At 40.2% G+C, this 17,221-nt stretch overlaps 1 protein-coding gene and 1 long non-coding RNA gene across 2 annotated transcripts; both read right to left on the reverse strand.

Annotated features, from left to right (window-relative positions):
• Positions 1-1,053: 1,053 nt before the first annotated feature.
• Positions 1,054-7,578, reverse strand: LOC146688983 (uncharacterized). Its single transcript, XM_085436717.1, has 6 exons — positions 5,714-7,578; positions 5,591-5,628; positions 5,308-5,464; positions 5,189-5,236; positions 2,943-3,041; positions 1,054-1,649 (listed from the first exon to the last, which is right to left on the reverse strand). Exons 1-6 carry the CDS (start codon positions 7,230-7,232, stop codon positions 1,414-1,416), a joined length of 2,097 nt encoding a protein of 698 aa, XP_085292843.1. The 5' UTR covers positions 7,233-7,578; the 3' UTR covers positions 1,054-1,413.
• Positions 7,579-12,864: 5,286 nt separating this feature from the next.
• On the reverse strand, positions 12,865-14,673 carry LOC146688984 (uncharacterized). Its single transcript, XR_014915969.1, has 3 exons — positions 14,016-14,673; positions 13,288-13,408; positions 12,865-12,977 (listed from the first exon to the last, which is right to left on the reverse strand). It is a non-coding gene; the product is annotated as an uncharacterized LOC146688984 (long non-coding RNA).
• Between the last annotated feature and the right edge of the window lie 2,548 nt (positions 14,674-17,221).

The following is a 17,221-nucleotide window of genomic DNA, read 5'->3' on the forward strand; positions in this document are numbered from 1 at the left end:
GTTCTCAAATACTATGGGCAAGTTTATTTGCCAAGTGTCCCAGTTCAGCAAACTGAGATTCGCTTTAAAGAAAGTTTCACTGACAGGGTTGCTGGAGCCTATCCCAGCTGTCACAGGGTGAGAAGTGGGGTACCCACTGGGTAGGTTGCCAGACTCTCATGGGGCTAGCACAGAAAGCCAACTAGTATAACAAAAACACAGTCACATTCACACCTGCATCAAATTTGGTAGAATTATCGGTGACTCTAATGGTGGTGTCAGGACACTAACTCCAGTTTTGTGGGTGAAAGTTTTTCCTTTGGGATCAATAAAGTCTTCCTGATTCAGATTTCATCCACTACAACCTCATCTTAATGTGGACTATCCTCTTTGCACTTCTTCTTCTACTACTGGATAAGACACGCTACAGAATCACACAATGCCAAAATTGTTATGTAGCAGGAATAAAGCAAATTAACATCCACAGCTTAGATGGAAAAATGTAGTGGTGTTAGCAAACCTGAAAACATCTATGTGTATCGTTAAAGTGTCTGCATGGAGCTGAAATTTTAGGGTCACTTGACCTTTGCACTAATGTTAAAAAGAAAAGGCCACAGATCATTTTAAATGATGTGTCTGTAAGGGAAGGCATAGACGATGTAATATAGCACCACCTGAGCAAGAATAAGAAAAATCTGACCAGCCACTCCCCAGAGACAAAGACAACAACAATGGAAGAGAGAGAATTCAATTACAGACAGATAAAGGATCAGCTCTATTCCTTCCTTTTCCTGAGATCACACACACACACACACACACACACACACACACACACACACACACACACACATATACTGGTAAAGGTGAATTGGAAGGACAATTTTTTCAAACAAGATTTTTGCAACACTAAACGGACCCCCCTTTCCGCTTGTGCTAGATAGATGAAGTGCATCTTTAAAAATCCCATTTGAGTTGTACAACACAAATCTCACTTCAAAATTGTGAAAAACACACCAGAACTCAAAATATAAGAACCTGACAACATGGTGTAATAAGAGGACAACACTAATTAGGTAACTTGGCTCCTCCCCCTGACATGAACAGTAATTGTCAGGGCTAACTTTATTAACAGGACAAAGGCCATACACATACACAAACATGTATTTTGTGTGTATTAAAAGGGCAACAGGTGAATAAAAGGAACAAATTGAGTGCATTTTACAAAAACAGGATTGTTTTGTTAACAGAAATGAAAATAACTGGCAATATAAAATTATATGTCCTCTTAGATCAGATGCACTAAAACAGTGTCAACAAAATGAATTCACCAATCTTCTAATAGTAAAATTCTAAAATAAATAAATGAGAAACCAAAACATACAAAATATCTTTTGTAACTCCTCCAAGAAGTACTTTGGAGTTATGTAGACTCCTCTACATAGGATTTTCTTTTTTCTTCAACGACACACCCCGATTCCTCACAAAATCTCTGATGTTTTGAATAGAACGACCAGCCAGAGCAGGATCTTCTGCAGTTTTGCATTGCTGGCATTCGATAATAGTGGCCAGTTTTCCTTTTTTGATATGTTCGCCAAAATACTTCATTATCGCAGCAACCTCCGTGGGAGACCAAGGATGCTTTTTGACCCTCCTTGCATTTTCCAGAGAAGCTAGAAGCAGAAAAAAATAAATGTAAACAAACTACTTTTTAAACAATTTTTAAATTAAAGGGGACGTATTATGCTCAATTGTGTGAGTTGACATGGTTGTAGGATGCAAAAATATAATGGCGATAATCGGCTTCCTTCAAATAAGCCGAAGAATTGAGTTCTGCACACACTAGTTTTACAGCCCTGCTAAGAACAGTTAGTGTTTAGTCTACACAGCCCAAAGACGGCCTTTGCATTGTCCACGAGGACAGGTGCTGAGGCTGTGATTATGCTGGATTGTGCAAAATACACTACCTGGGACCTAAAAGAGCTCCTTTTTTAGTTGTTGAAAACCTACACTTAAGGAGTCGGGAGGCAATTCATAACCAAATATACATACAAAAGCAACAAAAAAAAAGTGGGTTTTGCATAATATGTCCCCTTTAAGGTGAATTTGTTGTAACAGTGTTTCTTTGGTATAAATCCTGTAATGCTGACTGTTTAAATACTTATTACAATGGATGAATACATTTATTTAAATGTAAAATTCTGAAAGGTAGCCCACATTAAGTCAGAATTCCAATAAATAGCTATGGCAAATCACTATGGATGGAGAGCATTTTATTCCACACACCGTTATACAACAAAAAACATGTATAGCATGATATTGTAATAATTTGAAATGTATAACATATACTCAAACATTTCATATATAACTGTCTGACTCAAATGTTTATTTAAAAACAAGGGTGGACCCTGCCTGACCATGAGGTGGGCCTTCAGGTTTTTTCAGTGAACATAATTTTCTTCAAGACGTTCAGGTTACAGCCCACAATTAGCCAAACCAGCCCAAATTTTCCAATATTATCCAGATTCTGCCTATGGGAATAAGATGATGTTCAGAGTATGGAGATAATGTAGAAGCCCAATGGTTGAGGAATCCTCAAAATTAAAAACCCAAATCATAATATGTTCTCATTGCTTTGTTTATTAATTGTTTTGGTGCATTGCTGTTTTGAAAATGATAAGTATTTAAATGTATTACAGATTAAAACAGGCATAGGGAAAGTAATTTAAACATTTATCCCATTACTTAATACAAGGTATTGTTCCACATTGAATGTGATTTATGTTTTACCTTACCAAGTAGGTTAATATAATTGTCTAACCAAGTTGTAGAATTATGGTACGGTCCCTGGCAGAAAGATGAGCATAGTCACCATACTGGCTTGGGTGGTGTGGATAACTGGGTTCAAAAATGCATGAAGTTTACATTTGTGCTTAAGTGACTTTTGTATGCATGTCACCATTTACCAGATTGTTCATTTGTTTTCTTCTTACTGCTTGGCTTCATCTCCTTGTTTAGTATTCTGTTGGGTTCAATGACCTTACCCGCTCCATTTTTACTTTGTGCTGAAAAACAAAACAAAACAGTAAGCATATATTTGTTGTATTAAATCTCTTATAATGTAATGTCAAATGCTCCTGAATGTGGTCAAGCAACTAATGGACCTTGAAATCTTGAATATGGTTTCTAAGATAAATCCAGAGTCGCAACTATGACTTTTAGTTTAAGGTGACACATGTGAATGTGGAATATGGCTAGAGCTATTACAGCTGATATTAAAAGATACAAGGCTGAATTTTTCTCCAAACAAGACTCCGGTGTAGTGATGGGATTTCCGGCTCTTTTTAGAGATCCGGCTCTCTCGGCTCGGCTCACTAAAAAGAGCCGGCTCTTTCGGCTCCCGAACCGGCTCTTCAGGTTATTTTGTTGCTTTCATTCATTTATTATTAACAACAATATAAAATTATGCACAAAATGAATTACTAATGTTTAAAAACGTGTTTTCTATGTATATATGTTCATTATATAAATCTGCTTTTATTTATTCACTCCACATAAAATTTAAAAAATAAATTATAAAATACAAAAACCTACCATTTACAATTTAACTTTTAAAATTTAAACTTTAAATTTAAAAATACCAAGTGCCCAGTGCTCAGCTCAGTGGGTAGACACACTGGCAGCTTCACTTATATCACACTTAATTCACTGTGTTTTATCTTCCCATCGCACTGATGAGTGGACAGTTTTCAGGTGCCCGTGCACCGGCTCTATATGATATCCTTTTCTTGCAGACTCTACACTCTGCCTATGTATTGTCAGTAAAATTTAAATGGTTCTAGATTTTGCTTCTTTTCTTGGTGTCACTCATTTTCTTTACTCCACCTTTCTAATGTGACGACATTGTCTCTTGTTGTTGCTCCCGGCTCTCTTTCTCTCTCTCTCCCTGCTGCTCTTTTCGTGTGCTACTGCTGTTGCGAGTGTAACTACCGCCCCTAGCTCCTCCCTCTGCTCAGAGGCGGGAGGGGTGCAAACGCAAGGCTCTGTTTGCGCCCCTCCCGTCTCTACTCAGCGCAAACACAAGGCTGACGTGCAGCGAAAAAAGTGAGAGAGAGGGCAAGAGAAAGTAAAAAAAAAAAAATCCACGGCTCCCAATAAGGAGCCGGCTCGCATCGTTCACTTCAAAGAACCAGCTCTAAGAGCCATTTCGTTCGCGAACGACCCATCACTACTCCGGTGACTGGTCAACTTTCCACTCACCACTGATTTACTGTAGAAAGAGGATGAGAGCGTAGAGGGAATACTTCAGAAGCGCAAACCAGGTAAATAAAGAGTAGTAGATCAGCCCTCCACACACCAACTATTTTCATCTCTCTTGATTAATCTCATCTCCTTCTGTCTCCTGCAGGGCAGCTTCCTTTCTAACATCTTTCAACAAACCTTCCTCACTGTCCCTTGTTTGCACATGCCCAACACAACCTCAACCTGGCCAATGTAGAACAATGTAGACATTTTTTCCAACATGTGCAGTCCCAATGATATTGTTCTTCCTAATCCTATCCATTCTCTCCACCCTCAAAAAGAATCCCAGCATCTTTGCTTTCCCCAAACTCACCTCCAAGAACTGCAATCTATTAAGAACTCTGCTGCCCCCTTACTCTACTGCACTCACTCTAGAGACTATATCACCACATCCTAAAAAGAACATTACTGGCTGCACACTGACTATAGTATTGAGTGCAAACTCCTAATCAACTTTTAAGCCTTCAACAACCTCGCCCCCGCCACCCTGAGGGATTGTCTTTACTGTCACTCTCCCACAACACTGCTAACACTAACCTCCTTACCCCCATCATCAAAATCATAAATCTGAGGGTACAATCCTTTGCCACTGCTAATTGCACCCTCTGGAACTTCCTCTGCTCATTAGATTCTCTCTAGAACTTTAAATCACAGCTCAAAATCACCTGTTCAAACTAGCATTTCCTACCTGACCATCCTCCAAAACTGACCTTTCTATTCTGTTGAGCTGGTCTTTAGAAAGATCCTTGACTTTCTTTAAATTACCATTTGGACAAAGGTAACAATCACTGGAAAAATGATAGTAATGAATTATCTTTTTTTTTTTTACATAAAGATAGCAAAGATAGCAAAAGTGTCTAGGAAGTAGTTACAAAGGTAAAAGCTTCAATAAATGATGACAAACACATACCTGGAGGTTCCTTGACAACTTTCTTCATCATTCTAGTATCTATAGAATCTGTAATAAAGTCTATTAGTCATGTGATTTCATAAATTGAACAAAGTTGAGACTAATCACATTGTACTTACCAATCTGTGGATATACAAGATTTCCTTCATTGACCTCACGCTCCGCTCCGACCTCCTCACGCTCCGCTCCGACCTCCTCACGCTCCGCTCCGACCTCCTCACGCTCCGCTCCGACCTCCTCACGCTCCGCTCCGACCTCCTCACGCTCCGCTCCGACCTCCTCACGCTCCGCTCCGACCTCCTCACGCTCCGCTCCGACCTCCTCACGCTCCGCTCCGACCTCCTCACGCTCCGCTCCGACCTCCTCACGCTCCGCTCCGACCTCCTCACGCTCCGCTCCGACCTCACTTTCTTCACTTGAATCTGTCAACTGTAGGTTATCTAACAAAATAAAAGATTGTCTTAATGAATTATAAGGTTATAGTGCAGGAAACGTGTATAATTCTTAACCTTAACACCACTTTACCTTCGATTTCAATCTCTTCAAGTGTTTTGCCTTGAAGGCTTTTGAGAGACCCTTTCTCCATGGCAATCAGTAGTTTGGATATTTTGGCAAGCTGGGTAGTAGCCTCTGGAAGTCTATAATATTCGCGATGAACACGAATATCATGACCTAGGAAGTTGGCAACTTGGTCTAACTCGTGATTCTTGAGGTTTAAGATCTGAGACAAAGTTGCGACATGTTTGCGCAACTGCGTTGAACGTAGGTGTTCAGGGTTTTCAGCCCCACATTCAGTCGCATAAATCCTCAAACAGTCCTGTCCTCTGTAGGGAGTCAGACAATGAGGTCTGGAAAACAGGAACATGTTTTCTGCCAGAACACCACAGTCTTGTCTTTTCTCTGTCAGCCGTGTTATGGCATTCACCATGTCTGGTGAAAGTAGCACTGCAACCTTGCGTCCTCGTTTACCCCTCAATTCTACACGACTGAAGTGTTGACAAAGGTAAAGTTCAAATTTTGTCAGTCCAATTGCAACATCCTTGTGCAGGGTACTAGTGTCTCTCTCCTGGAAGCCATTCAGTGTCATCTTTGAAATTTCTCCCCCTCTTCTCCTGTTAAATAGTATTACATTTGCCATGGTAGCTTTACAAAGTTCACTGTATGATTTTGGTGAACTATGCTCTTCCAAGTCCTTCAGTGCTTGTTCTGTAGTCTTCTCCAGATGTCTATGAAGACGCTGAACATCTTCTGTGAAAGGAAGTGTGGAAGGCTTGTTGAAGTGCCGCTCGTTTAGTGTGGTTAATGCAGTATGGGAGATGAGTTCTGACCACTTTGTAGCATAAAGGGTTTTGAAACTCTGGGTTGACTTTATCAGTGCACTGTCTTCTGCCATCAGTGCTCTGCAATGTATAATATCACAGACTTTCTGCAGTGAGTGTCCCAACTTTAAAGCAAGGCTTGGAGTCGAGTAGCAGTTCTTTTCTTCATCATACCCACACACCTTCTTAACAGCTTTGATAACCACATTGAAATTTGCAGGTCTTACAGCATCCTCAAAAGTGTGTATTGAGCATTCTTTCCGAAGTGTGAGCAGAAGTCTTCCACATTCTCGGAGTGTCTGGCGAATGTAGTCAAATTTGGTGGGATCTTTCCCATGTTTGTTAAAGAATGATTGAGCAAGCTGAAGAATAGAGAAGTCACTTCGCACAGTAGAAGTTATTTCATCATCTTTCATGACAGCTAATATCTTCCAAACACCGGGGGAAACTTGCTGACACAGAGCTGACTCACTCATACAGGCCAGGGACAAGACCTTTTTTCGTCCCCCCTCTGAATTGGCCTCCACTGGTTTTGAAGAACATTTACGAACATGTCTCCAAAGATCTCTTTTAAGATATAATGCCTCGCAATAAATGCAGTGAATATAGTCTTTTCCTTTGTAGGGTTTTTTTGATGTGCGTCTGGTTTTTAATGATCCAATCCCACTTGCGATGACCTCCGAGTTATGTCTGTGGTTTCCTTTGTTTCGCAGCTTAGAAAGCATTTTCAAACGGTCTTTGGACTTCTTGGGAAGACTTAAAACTCGAGCAACATCTGCATGTGATTTCTCATGAGTTTTTAAATGACGTGTAAACTTTGTCTGTAGTTTTCCACAAATGTAGCAGTATGTTTTGTTTCTTAGTGAGGAGGATGTTTTTAAGGAATCTTCAGCCGTAGTATTAGAGTCATCAACAATGCCTTCAGCATCAGACTTTTCTGCTGTGGCAATAACCCCTGATACGTCGAGCTGTCTTGTGCCAATTCCATCTTCAGATATTGATTCGGCATCTTCTGAAATTCTTTGTCCTACTCTCTCTAAAAAACTTTCTAGGCGAGGTCTTTTCGTTTTGCAAGCACATTGACTGCTGGAGATCTCAGAGTTCTGTACTTGTTTGCAACTTATATTTAAAGGCTCTGATTTGTTGTCCCATGAGCTGTCTGAGTCAGCTATAGAATCTGGCACATATTCCTCTTCTGATGAAGCCCCCTCACTTGAACTATCTTCACTAAAGACCTAATAACAATCAAAAACACAAAGTAAGACTTTGTTTACCTTACATATTTTACTGAGAAGAATTCTGCAAAAACACTTACCTCTGGAAGAGGTTCAGTGAGGTTCACCTTGTGGCTAACATAACATCTTTTGTGCCAGGACTGGTAGCAAACTAGACAGAGAAAAATTAAGTTAATAAAAGAAAGGTAGTTAAAGCCGCTTTCCCCAATTTAAAAAAACAGGCTAGATGGAAGCATAAACACAGTCAAGAAGGCTCCCCCCTCCCATTGGATATTATCCATAGGCCACACCCCCTGGTGTGCTTTGCTGCTAAACAGGCCAGTGCATAGTGTGGTGGAGCCATGTTAATGTAGAATTTAAGGAGTCAGGAAAGACTGTTCTATCGTTTTTCTGGACTGAGCCATGTTATTGGCTGATGGTTTTAGACAAATGCAACAGAACCACTTCATTTTTTTTTCTTTAATCTCCAAACAACATTTATAGCTATGCTTTGTTAAAATGTTGTTATGAACATGAAAAAAAAATATGTTAAGCTAACTTGTTTTTGCAAATTGGGTATAGCAGCTTTAATAATGACATGGTAAGTAAATATGTAAAAAGTGCAGATGTAAAAGGTTCATTATGAACATATATCATATTTACTTATGGATTAGTTTTTATAGTGTTCCTTATGGATCATATTTAAGATATTCTAATCTACCCAACCTTCCATAATTAAATAATTACCTTCACATCTCACACCACTCCATTTCAGAGGCGAAAAAGGTCCTCCACATGCAAAACATTTTTCTAAACTTGACATTTCGTCAGGGACTAGATCATGATCGCAGTCCTGTTTGGTAAAAAAAAACAAAAAAAAAAAAAACAGTGTAATCAAAAACAAAATTCATACTTTTGTGATGTAAAATATCACAACCAAATAGTTGTTTTGGTTCCTCTTTAAAAAGGAGTTAAGGACGGAAGAAAAAAAAAAAAAAAAACAGGTTCAAGTGTTACTAAAACTATTAAATCAATTTTTGTAACTTTTGCAATGCAAAATTTAAAGGGAAAAATACCTGCTGTATATAGATCAATTTTCAAAACAATTTGTTCTTCTAGGTTTTATATTATGGTATATATTACAAAACCACAATGAAAAGAAAATTCATTGTGGACCCACAACACCCAAAAAAGATTAGACTTACAATTTGTTCTTTCTGAAATGAGAAGATGTGTCCAAAGTTTTGACTGGGAGTGTAAAAAAGTATAATTAAATCATGAAGTCATGAATCCATCAAGACATAACGGATGGCCTTTACACAACAATGTTACATAAATGTGCTTGGCATTAACAGGAAAGAGTTTAGCGATTGTTTCGGTTGTATTTACATGCTCCTTCCTATAGTAAGCTTCATTCTTGCTCCTTGATCAGCTGAAATTCAAATATGCGATCTAACTACATCAGAGTTCATTTCAACCAAGCCGAGAACTACGTCTTTATGCAAACCAGATTTAGGGTTGGGGTTTCATACTTCTTGTTTCAAATCTCAGTCCTCCTAATGCGTGCATCTTACTTGGTCAAGATAACCAAGGACCCACATACCTCAATACTGCCTAATAACTAGCACCTCAGTCTACAACTAAAACAATCTGACACTGAAACTCCAATTTACCTTTGTTGCGTCGTTAGGAGAGGAACTGGCTGCATTCTCATCCACAGCCTGAGATGCCACCATGTTGGATTTCTAAAGAAGAAGCGTGAATAATGAATGGCAGTCTTTGGGTCTAGCCAAGATGAATACAGTCCTCCTAATGTCTGGACCTGTCCAGTTGAGTATTACACAGGACCCGTGTGTGTATGCACAATTGCCAGAGTAACTCTCATTGATCTGAATTCATTTCTAAACTCAGTCCTCCTAATGTCTGGACCTGTCCAGTTGAGTAATACACAGGACCCGTGTGTGTGGGCGCACTTGTAGGTAGAACTCAGTTGTTTATACTTCCTGTTTCAAATCTCAGTCCTCCTAATGCGTGCATCTTACTTGGTCAAGATAACCAAGGACCCACATACCTCAATACTGCCTAATAACTAGCACCTCAGTCTACAACTAAAACAATCTGACACTGAAACTCCAATTTACCTTTGTTGCGTCGTTAGGAGAGGAACTGGCTGCATTCTCATCCACAGCCTGAGATGCCACCATGTTGGATTTCTAAGGAAGAAGCGTGAATAATGAATGGCAGTCTTTGGGTCTAGCCAAGATGAATACAGTCCTCCTAATGTCTGGACCTGTCCAGTTGAGTAATACACAGGACCCGTGTGTGTATGCACAATTGCCAGAGTAACTCTCATTGATCTGAATTCATTTCTAAACTCAGTCCTCCTAATGTCTGGACCTGTCCAGTTGAGTAATACACAGGACCCGTGTGTGTGGGCGCACTTGTAGGTAGAACTCAGTTGTTTATACTTCCTGTTTCAAATCTCAGTCCTCCTAATGCGTGCATCTTACTTGGTCAAGATAACCAAGGACCCACATACCTCAATACTGCCTAATAACTAGCACCTCAGTCTACAACTAAAACAATCTGACACTGAAACTCCAATTTCACTTTGTTGCGTCGTTAGGAGAGGAACTGGCCGCATTCTCATCCACAGCCTGAGATGGCACCATGTTGGATTTCTAAGGAAGAAGCGTGAATAATGAATGGCAGTCTTTGGGTCTAGCCAAGATGAATACAGTCCTCCTAATGTCTGGACCTGTCCAGTTGAGTAATACACAGGACCCGTGTGTGTATGCACAATTGCCAGAGTAACTCTCATTGATCTGAATTCATTTCTAAACTCAGTCCTCCTAATGTCTGGACCTGTCCAGTTGAGTAATACACAGGACCCGTGTGTGTGGGCGCACTTGTAGGTAGAACTCAGTTGTTTATACTTCCTGTTTCAAATCTCAGTCCTCCTAATGCGTGCATCTTACTTGGTCAAGATAACCAAGGACCCACATACCTCAATACTGCCTAATAACTAGCACCTCAGTCTACAACTAAAACAATCTGACACTGAAACTCCAATTTACCTTTGTTGTGTCGTTAGGAGAGGAACTGGCTGCATTCTCATCCACAGCCTGAGATGGCACCATGTTGGATTTCTAAGGAAGAAGCATGAATAATGAATGGCAGTCTTTGGGTCTAGCCAAGATGAATACAGTCCTCCTAATGTCTGGACCTGTCCAGTTGAGTAATACACAGGACCCGTGTGTGTATGCACAATTGCCAGAGTAACTCTCATTGATCTGAATTCATTTCGAAACTCGGTCCTCCTAATGTCTGGACCTGTCCAGTTGAGTAATACACAGGACCCGTGTGTGTGGGCGCACTTGTAGGTAGAACTCAGTTGTTTATACTTCCTGTTTCAAATCTCAGTCCTCCTAATGCGTGCATCTTACTTGGTCAAGATAACCAAGGACCCACATACCTCAATACTGCCTAATAACTAGCACCTCAGTCTACAACTAAAACAATCTGACACTGAAACTCCAATTTACCTTTGTTGCGTCGTTAGGAGAGGAACTGGCTGCATTCTCATCCACAGCCTGAGATGGCACCATGTTGGATTTCTAAGGAAGAAGCGTGAATAATGAATGGCAGTCTTTGGGTCTAGCCAAGATGAATACAGTCCTCCTAATGTCTGGACCTGTCCAGTTGAGTAATACACAGGACCCGTGTGTGTATGCACAATTGCCAGAGTAACTCTCATTGATCTGAATTCATTTCTAAACTCAGTCCTCCTAATGTCTGGACCTGTCCAGTTGAGTAATACACAGGACCCGTGTGTGTGGGCGCACTTGTAGGTAGAACTCAGTTGTTTATACTTCCTGTTTCAAATCTCAGTCCTCCTAATGCGTGCATCTTACTTGGTCAAGATAACCAAGGACCCACATACCTCAATACTGCCTAATAACTAGCACCTCAGTCTACAACTAAAACAATCTGACACTGAAACTCCAATTTACCTTTGTTGTGTCGTTAGGAGAGGAACTGGCTGCATTCTCATCCACAGCCTGAGATGGCACCATGTTGGATTTCTAAGGAAGAAGCATGAATAATGAATGGCAGTCTTTGGGTCTAGCCAAGATGAATACAGTCCTCCTAATGTCTGGACCTGTCCAGTTGAGTAATACACAGGACCCGTGTGTGTATGCACAATTGCCAGAGTAACTCTCATTGATCTGAATTCATTTCGAAACTCTGTCCTCCTAATGTCTGGACCTGTCCAGTTGAGTAATACACAGGACCCGTGTGTGTGGGCGCACTTGTAGGTAGAACTCAGTTGTTTATACTTCCTGTTTCAAATCTCAGTCCTCCTAATGCGTGCATCTTACTTGGTCAAGATAACCAAGGACCCACATACCTCAATACTGCCTAATAACTAGCACCTCAGTCTACAACTAAAACAATCTGACACTGAAACTCCAATTTACCTTTGTTGCGTCGTTAGGAGAGGAACTGGCTGCATTCTCATCCACAGCCTGAGATGGCACCATGTTGGATTTCTAAGGAAGAAGCGTGAATAATGAATGGCAGTCTTTGGGTCTAGCCAAGATGAATACAGTCCTCCTAATGTCTGGACCTGTCCAGTTGAGTATTACACAGGACCCGTGTGTGTATGCATACTTTTCAGTATAGCCTTTATTCATTTAATACTATTTATACTTATACTGTACTATTTACATTATACCTTGCTTCTCCATGGCCAGTTGGAATCACCATAGTTATAGGTGATTTCTTCTCCTGGACCAATATCTTTGATTGCAAACAAACAGAGATGGGGCCTTCCATCCACTCTGGTAACTGTCATTTTACTGTTTGGATTCACATTATCGTCATTTACAAGTCTGCCAAGTGAGCCGTCCTCTCTGGTAGCATCAACACTAAAACAAAAAGTATACAATAACAATTACACTCTGTAAAGAAAGTCATTAAGTATATTAGGTTGTAGAACGTCTGAATAACATTTTAATATTCAATTCAAAATATTATTTGAATATTATAATTTGTAAACCTCATGTATTTTATCCTTTATCAAAGCAGTTACATACCATAACTGTTTTCCATTGAACTTGAATATGAAAACCTTGAGTGCATCATGGTAAAGTTTCATTCGGTTTTCTTGTTCCTCTTTAGTTATGATTTGTCCTCTGTACTCAAAAAGAAAATCTCCCTTTTGAAATGACCGACAGCTGAACACACCGCGACCTAAAGACACACATCAAAAACAAATTGGGCAATAAACTATAAACCATTTAATTAAAATCCTTCTTGTTTTTAAATATGTTTTTTATTTGATTATATTGTATTATTTATTTTGGAACATGTAACATGTTCATAATTCCTTGGGGAAAGACAAGGAAAAAATAGAAATATAATAATAATAATAATAATAAAACAAGTATAATTATATTCGTGATTATTAATTTTCTCATGCATGGTATGCTACAAAAAAACTACAAAAAACATAAAAATTTCTATTTTGAGAAGCTGACTGCATTCTTTGGAATCAACTCACCTTTAAATGAATCAATATACCTCACATCAAATCCTGCCTTGTCTTCACCTAAGGAGCAGTAATACCTAGCATCTTGTATGGGATTTATTTTAGCTCTCCGTGGCCTTGTTGCCGCCATCCCCTGCAAAGATCAGGTATTAATGACTTTAGAAATAACACATTATACTACAAAATGTATGTAGACATAGAAATAAACAGATCGAAAAATCTATTTATGTTGGGGAGAGCTCCCCTAAAGGTTCCAAATATCTGTGTTCCTCCTATCTTGTATCACTGTGTGTCAGAGGCTGCATGCCCTACCTGTGGAAGTTCTGTTTCGTATATTTTATTTGGTCTAAGGTTACTGCAAATCTTAATGAGTTAATTTTCATATCCACATTTCCTTAACCTTTTATATTTGTTAAAGTTATAAATTAAAATAATGATTTAGTATGGTTGAACAATAAGCATATTTGTCCTACAGTTTTTGTTTCATTTGTAAAATATTTTCTGAAAACAGATCTCACTAGTTTTAAAACCACAAGTTTTGTGATGCTAAAACCAAAATTAATCAAACCAACAGCAACAGAATGTCAAACTTTTGCTACTAGCATGCTGGCTAGCTAAACTGTCAAAAATTAGATGCTTTGGTGTATCCGAACGTAATATAATAACCTATATTACTTTGCTTTATTGGATGAATATATTTATATAAACATCATGTGTAAGGGAATTTGTATGGTTCTCACCTGATCTTCCACGAAAGCAGTAAGATAAAAGCTGTCTCATTAAATCCTCATGTCGTGCACCTGAACTCTTTAGTGTCCTCTTCTTCTTCTTCTGCTCTTTAAATGTTCATGGTGGTTGGCAACCAGCGTAGATGTACATTAGCGCCCCCATAGTGCTGAGGAGTGGATATCATTGGCCAAGAACAGTGGATTAACACTGGGATTCTTGCAAATAGAATGCTATGATGTAATAGAGTTAAATTGCTCTAGTGCATTCTGACATAACTCACTTGGAATATGTAGACTTAATAATACTGTATAAAATGTAATTTTTCCAAAAGACTGATATTTATGCTTCTAAATTTTTAAAGAATGAAACAAAAGTAGTAAATGGGGATGATGAGTTTTAGTAACAACTTCAAAGTTATTTGGCTAAAAGAGTTTTAAAATTCAAATAATTAACTTGGACCAAAAAGGCATATTATTGCTACAATGAGATTGGTGAATAAAAATAGATTAGACCACAGATATTTAAGTATTGCAGCAATACAATTAATTTTCATGACCTTAAGTGTTTTTGTGATGCTTTCTTTTTCTTTTTAAATAGTAAAAACTCATGACATAATTAGGACAAAGTTTATAATGAAATAGAAAAATCTTTATTATTGTGGCTGGTCTGGGATGCTGCTGCAGGTGAGATAGACTCACCTGCATTGTATCTACAATCTGTTACAGCAACCGTATAATTATTGTAATTGTTGGACAGCGCGAGGGAACGACCGGCTCAGGTGAGCCACAGGCTGGTGCGCTAGCGGGATGGGGGTGCCGCTGGAAGCGTGGGCGGTCCCTGGAACCACCTCGTCACCAGCGCCGCTAGATCTACAGGCGAACGCCCAGGTAGTCACTTCCCCGTGGCTGGGCTGGGGCGCTGATGCTCCAGGCCTATTCCCTCGCTTGCTCATGGAGGGGGGGGGGGGAGGTGGCTCCTCGGTCTTAGTCGGGGGAAGAGGGTATGTGGCGGGGCGTGTTCTGCGATGCCGCTGCATGTGAGATGGACCCACCTGCACGGCATCTATAATCACACCACGCTGGCTTAAAACTTGTGCTCTGCTTGTGGTGTTGTTTGTGGTGATGTGTACGGCAGACACAAACATACCTTCCCACCCTCATACACACAACCACAAACACTCGGCCCTCACCCAACGTGGACACAGACATAAATGGACACTGTACACACAATCACACTCCCCAAACATTCTCTACATCCCAGGTCCAGGTATTCTTGCCCCGGAGGGGGAACTCATACCCAGACCCAGATGTTGCCCTCCTCCCTGAGGTGGAAATCAAGCAGACCGTCCCCGGCTCCGCAGTGGCAGGGGGCCGCTGCAACCCAGGCCTCGATCAGATGGCCAATTCCACCTTCAGGCCCCCCCGCCCTGACGGCTGGCAGAGAGTGGGGCTCTGTGAAGACCCCATGCCTCCCTCCGCTCGCTCATATGTAGTGTTGCTGCGTGCTGTTCTAAAGTGCATTTAAAACACGGGAGGAGATGTCATCTGTTCTTTTGATATTCATCAGAACCCTGGCTGCAGCATTTTGGATCAGCTGAAGACTTTTAGTTGCATTATGTGGACTTCCTGATAGTTAAGAGTTATAGTAATGCAGCCTTGAAGTAACAAAGGCATCAACTAGTTTTTCAGCATCACTCCTGGATGGGATGTTTCTAATTTTAGCAATATTACGGAGGTGGAAGGAGGAGACCCTAGAAACCTCTTTCATGTCAGATCTAAATGACATGTCTTTGTCAAAAAATAACACAGAGGTTCTTTGCTTTATTACTGGAGGCTAATTTAATGCCATCCAGATGAAGGGACTGACCAAGTAATTTGTTTTTCTGAGCTTCTGGTCCAAAGACAACTTCTGTCTTGTCGGAATTCAAAAGGAGGAAGTTTGAAGACATCCAGGTTTTTATGTCTTCCAAGCATGCCCGTAATCTTTATAACTGATTAGGTTCATCAGGATTTAGGTGTGCATAGCTATGGAAATTTATCCCATGCTGTCTAATGATTTTACCAATAGGGAACATATATATAGTAAAAAGGATCAGTCCAAGTACAGAACCCTGTGGTGTACGCCACAAGTAACCATAGAGGTTGAAGAGGATTTATCATTTACGTAAACAAACCTTGAGTCTGTTGGACAAGTAAGATTTAAACCAGCCTAGTGCTGTTCCTTTGATCCCTGCAACATTTTCAAACCTTTCTATGAGAATATTGTGATTGAATGTGTCAAAAACAGCACTGAGGTCCAGTAGAACCAGAATGGTCACCAGTCCATTATCTGAGGCCATGAGAATATCATTAGTAACTTTCACCAGAGCTGTTTCAGTGCTATGATGAGCTCTAAAGCCAGATTGAAACTCTTCAAACAGGTCGTTATTGTTTAAGTGCTAACACACCTGATTGGCAACTATTACCTCAAGAATTTTAGATATGAAGGGAAGATTAGATATAGGTCTATAGTTCATTAAGTTGTCTTGATTAAAAGAGGGTTTCTTAAATAGAGGTTTAATTACAGCAACCTTAAAATCCTATGGTACGTATCCATTTTCTAAAAATAAATTCATTATATCCAAAACTGGAGCAACAATTAAAGGAAATACCGCTTTAAATAGTTTGGTTCGGGATTAGGTCTAACATGCAGGTATGTATGTAGACCATGTCTACATACCTAAATGTCATAGTTCAGCTGTGTGCAGGCAGGAACGAGGAAAAGGACCCAAAATGCAGACTCTCGGAAGACTGGAGTGAAACTCAAAAACGGCAGCTTTATTGCTGGTTGGAAAATAAGAGACAATACAAACCTAATCCACGGGGAGACACACAGCACAGGATTAGTGCCGTTTACGACGCGACAGGGAGCACAGAAAATACAGGGCTAAAATACACAGGGCATAACGAGGGGAATGAGAGGCAGGAGGTGAACACTGGTGGGAGACATCAGGGCTAACGAGACCAAGGAAGCAAAACTGAAAACACTGACATGAGACAAAGGCTGTATCCCAATTCAGGGTCTGCAGCCTTAAAGTACGCAGCCTCAACGATCCTCAAAGGCTGCGTACTCAAAGACCGCTAAGGCCGGAAGTAAGAGGCTTGTGAAATGGGACGGTCTAGCCTCCATCGCGCTGCCCAGGTTGCCTAGCAACCATAACACCAATCGCTGGAAACGT

Source organism: Copadichromis virginalis, linkage group LG17 (genome assembly GCF_057382275.1).
Source record: "Copadichromis virginalis isolate Kocher_CV1m ecotype Utaka linkage group LG17, C_Virginalis_male_GT1.1, whole genome shotgun sequence".
Classification (NCBI taxonomy): Eukaryota; Metazoa; Chordata; class Actinopteri; order Cichliformes; family Cichlidae; genus Copadichromis; species Copadichromis virginalis.

Coding starts and splice junctions, on each gene's coding strand:
- LOC146688983 (XM_085436717.1), bottom strand. CDS start 7,232: ATGCTTTCTAAGCTGCGAAACAAAGGAAACCACAGACATAACTCGGAG. Junction 5,237..5,307: donor TCTTGTATATCCACAGATTG/GTAAGTACAATG, acceptor ACTTTATTACAG/ATTCTATAGATACTAGAATG. Junction 1,650..2,942: donor GAAAACAAATGAACAATCTG/GTAAATGGTGAC, acceptor TTCTGCTTCTAG/CTTCTCTGGAAAATGCAAGG.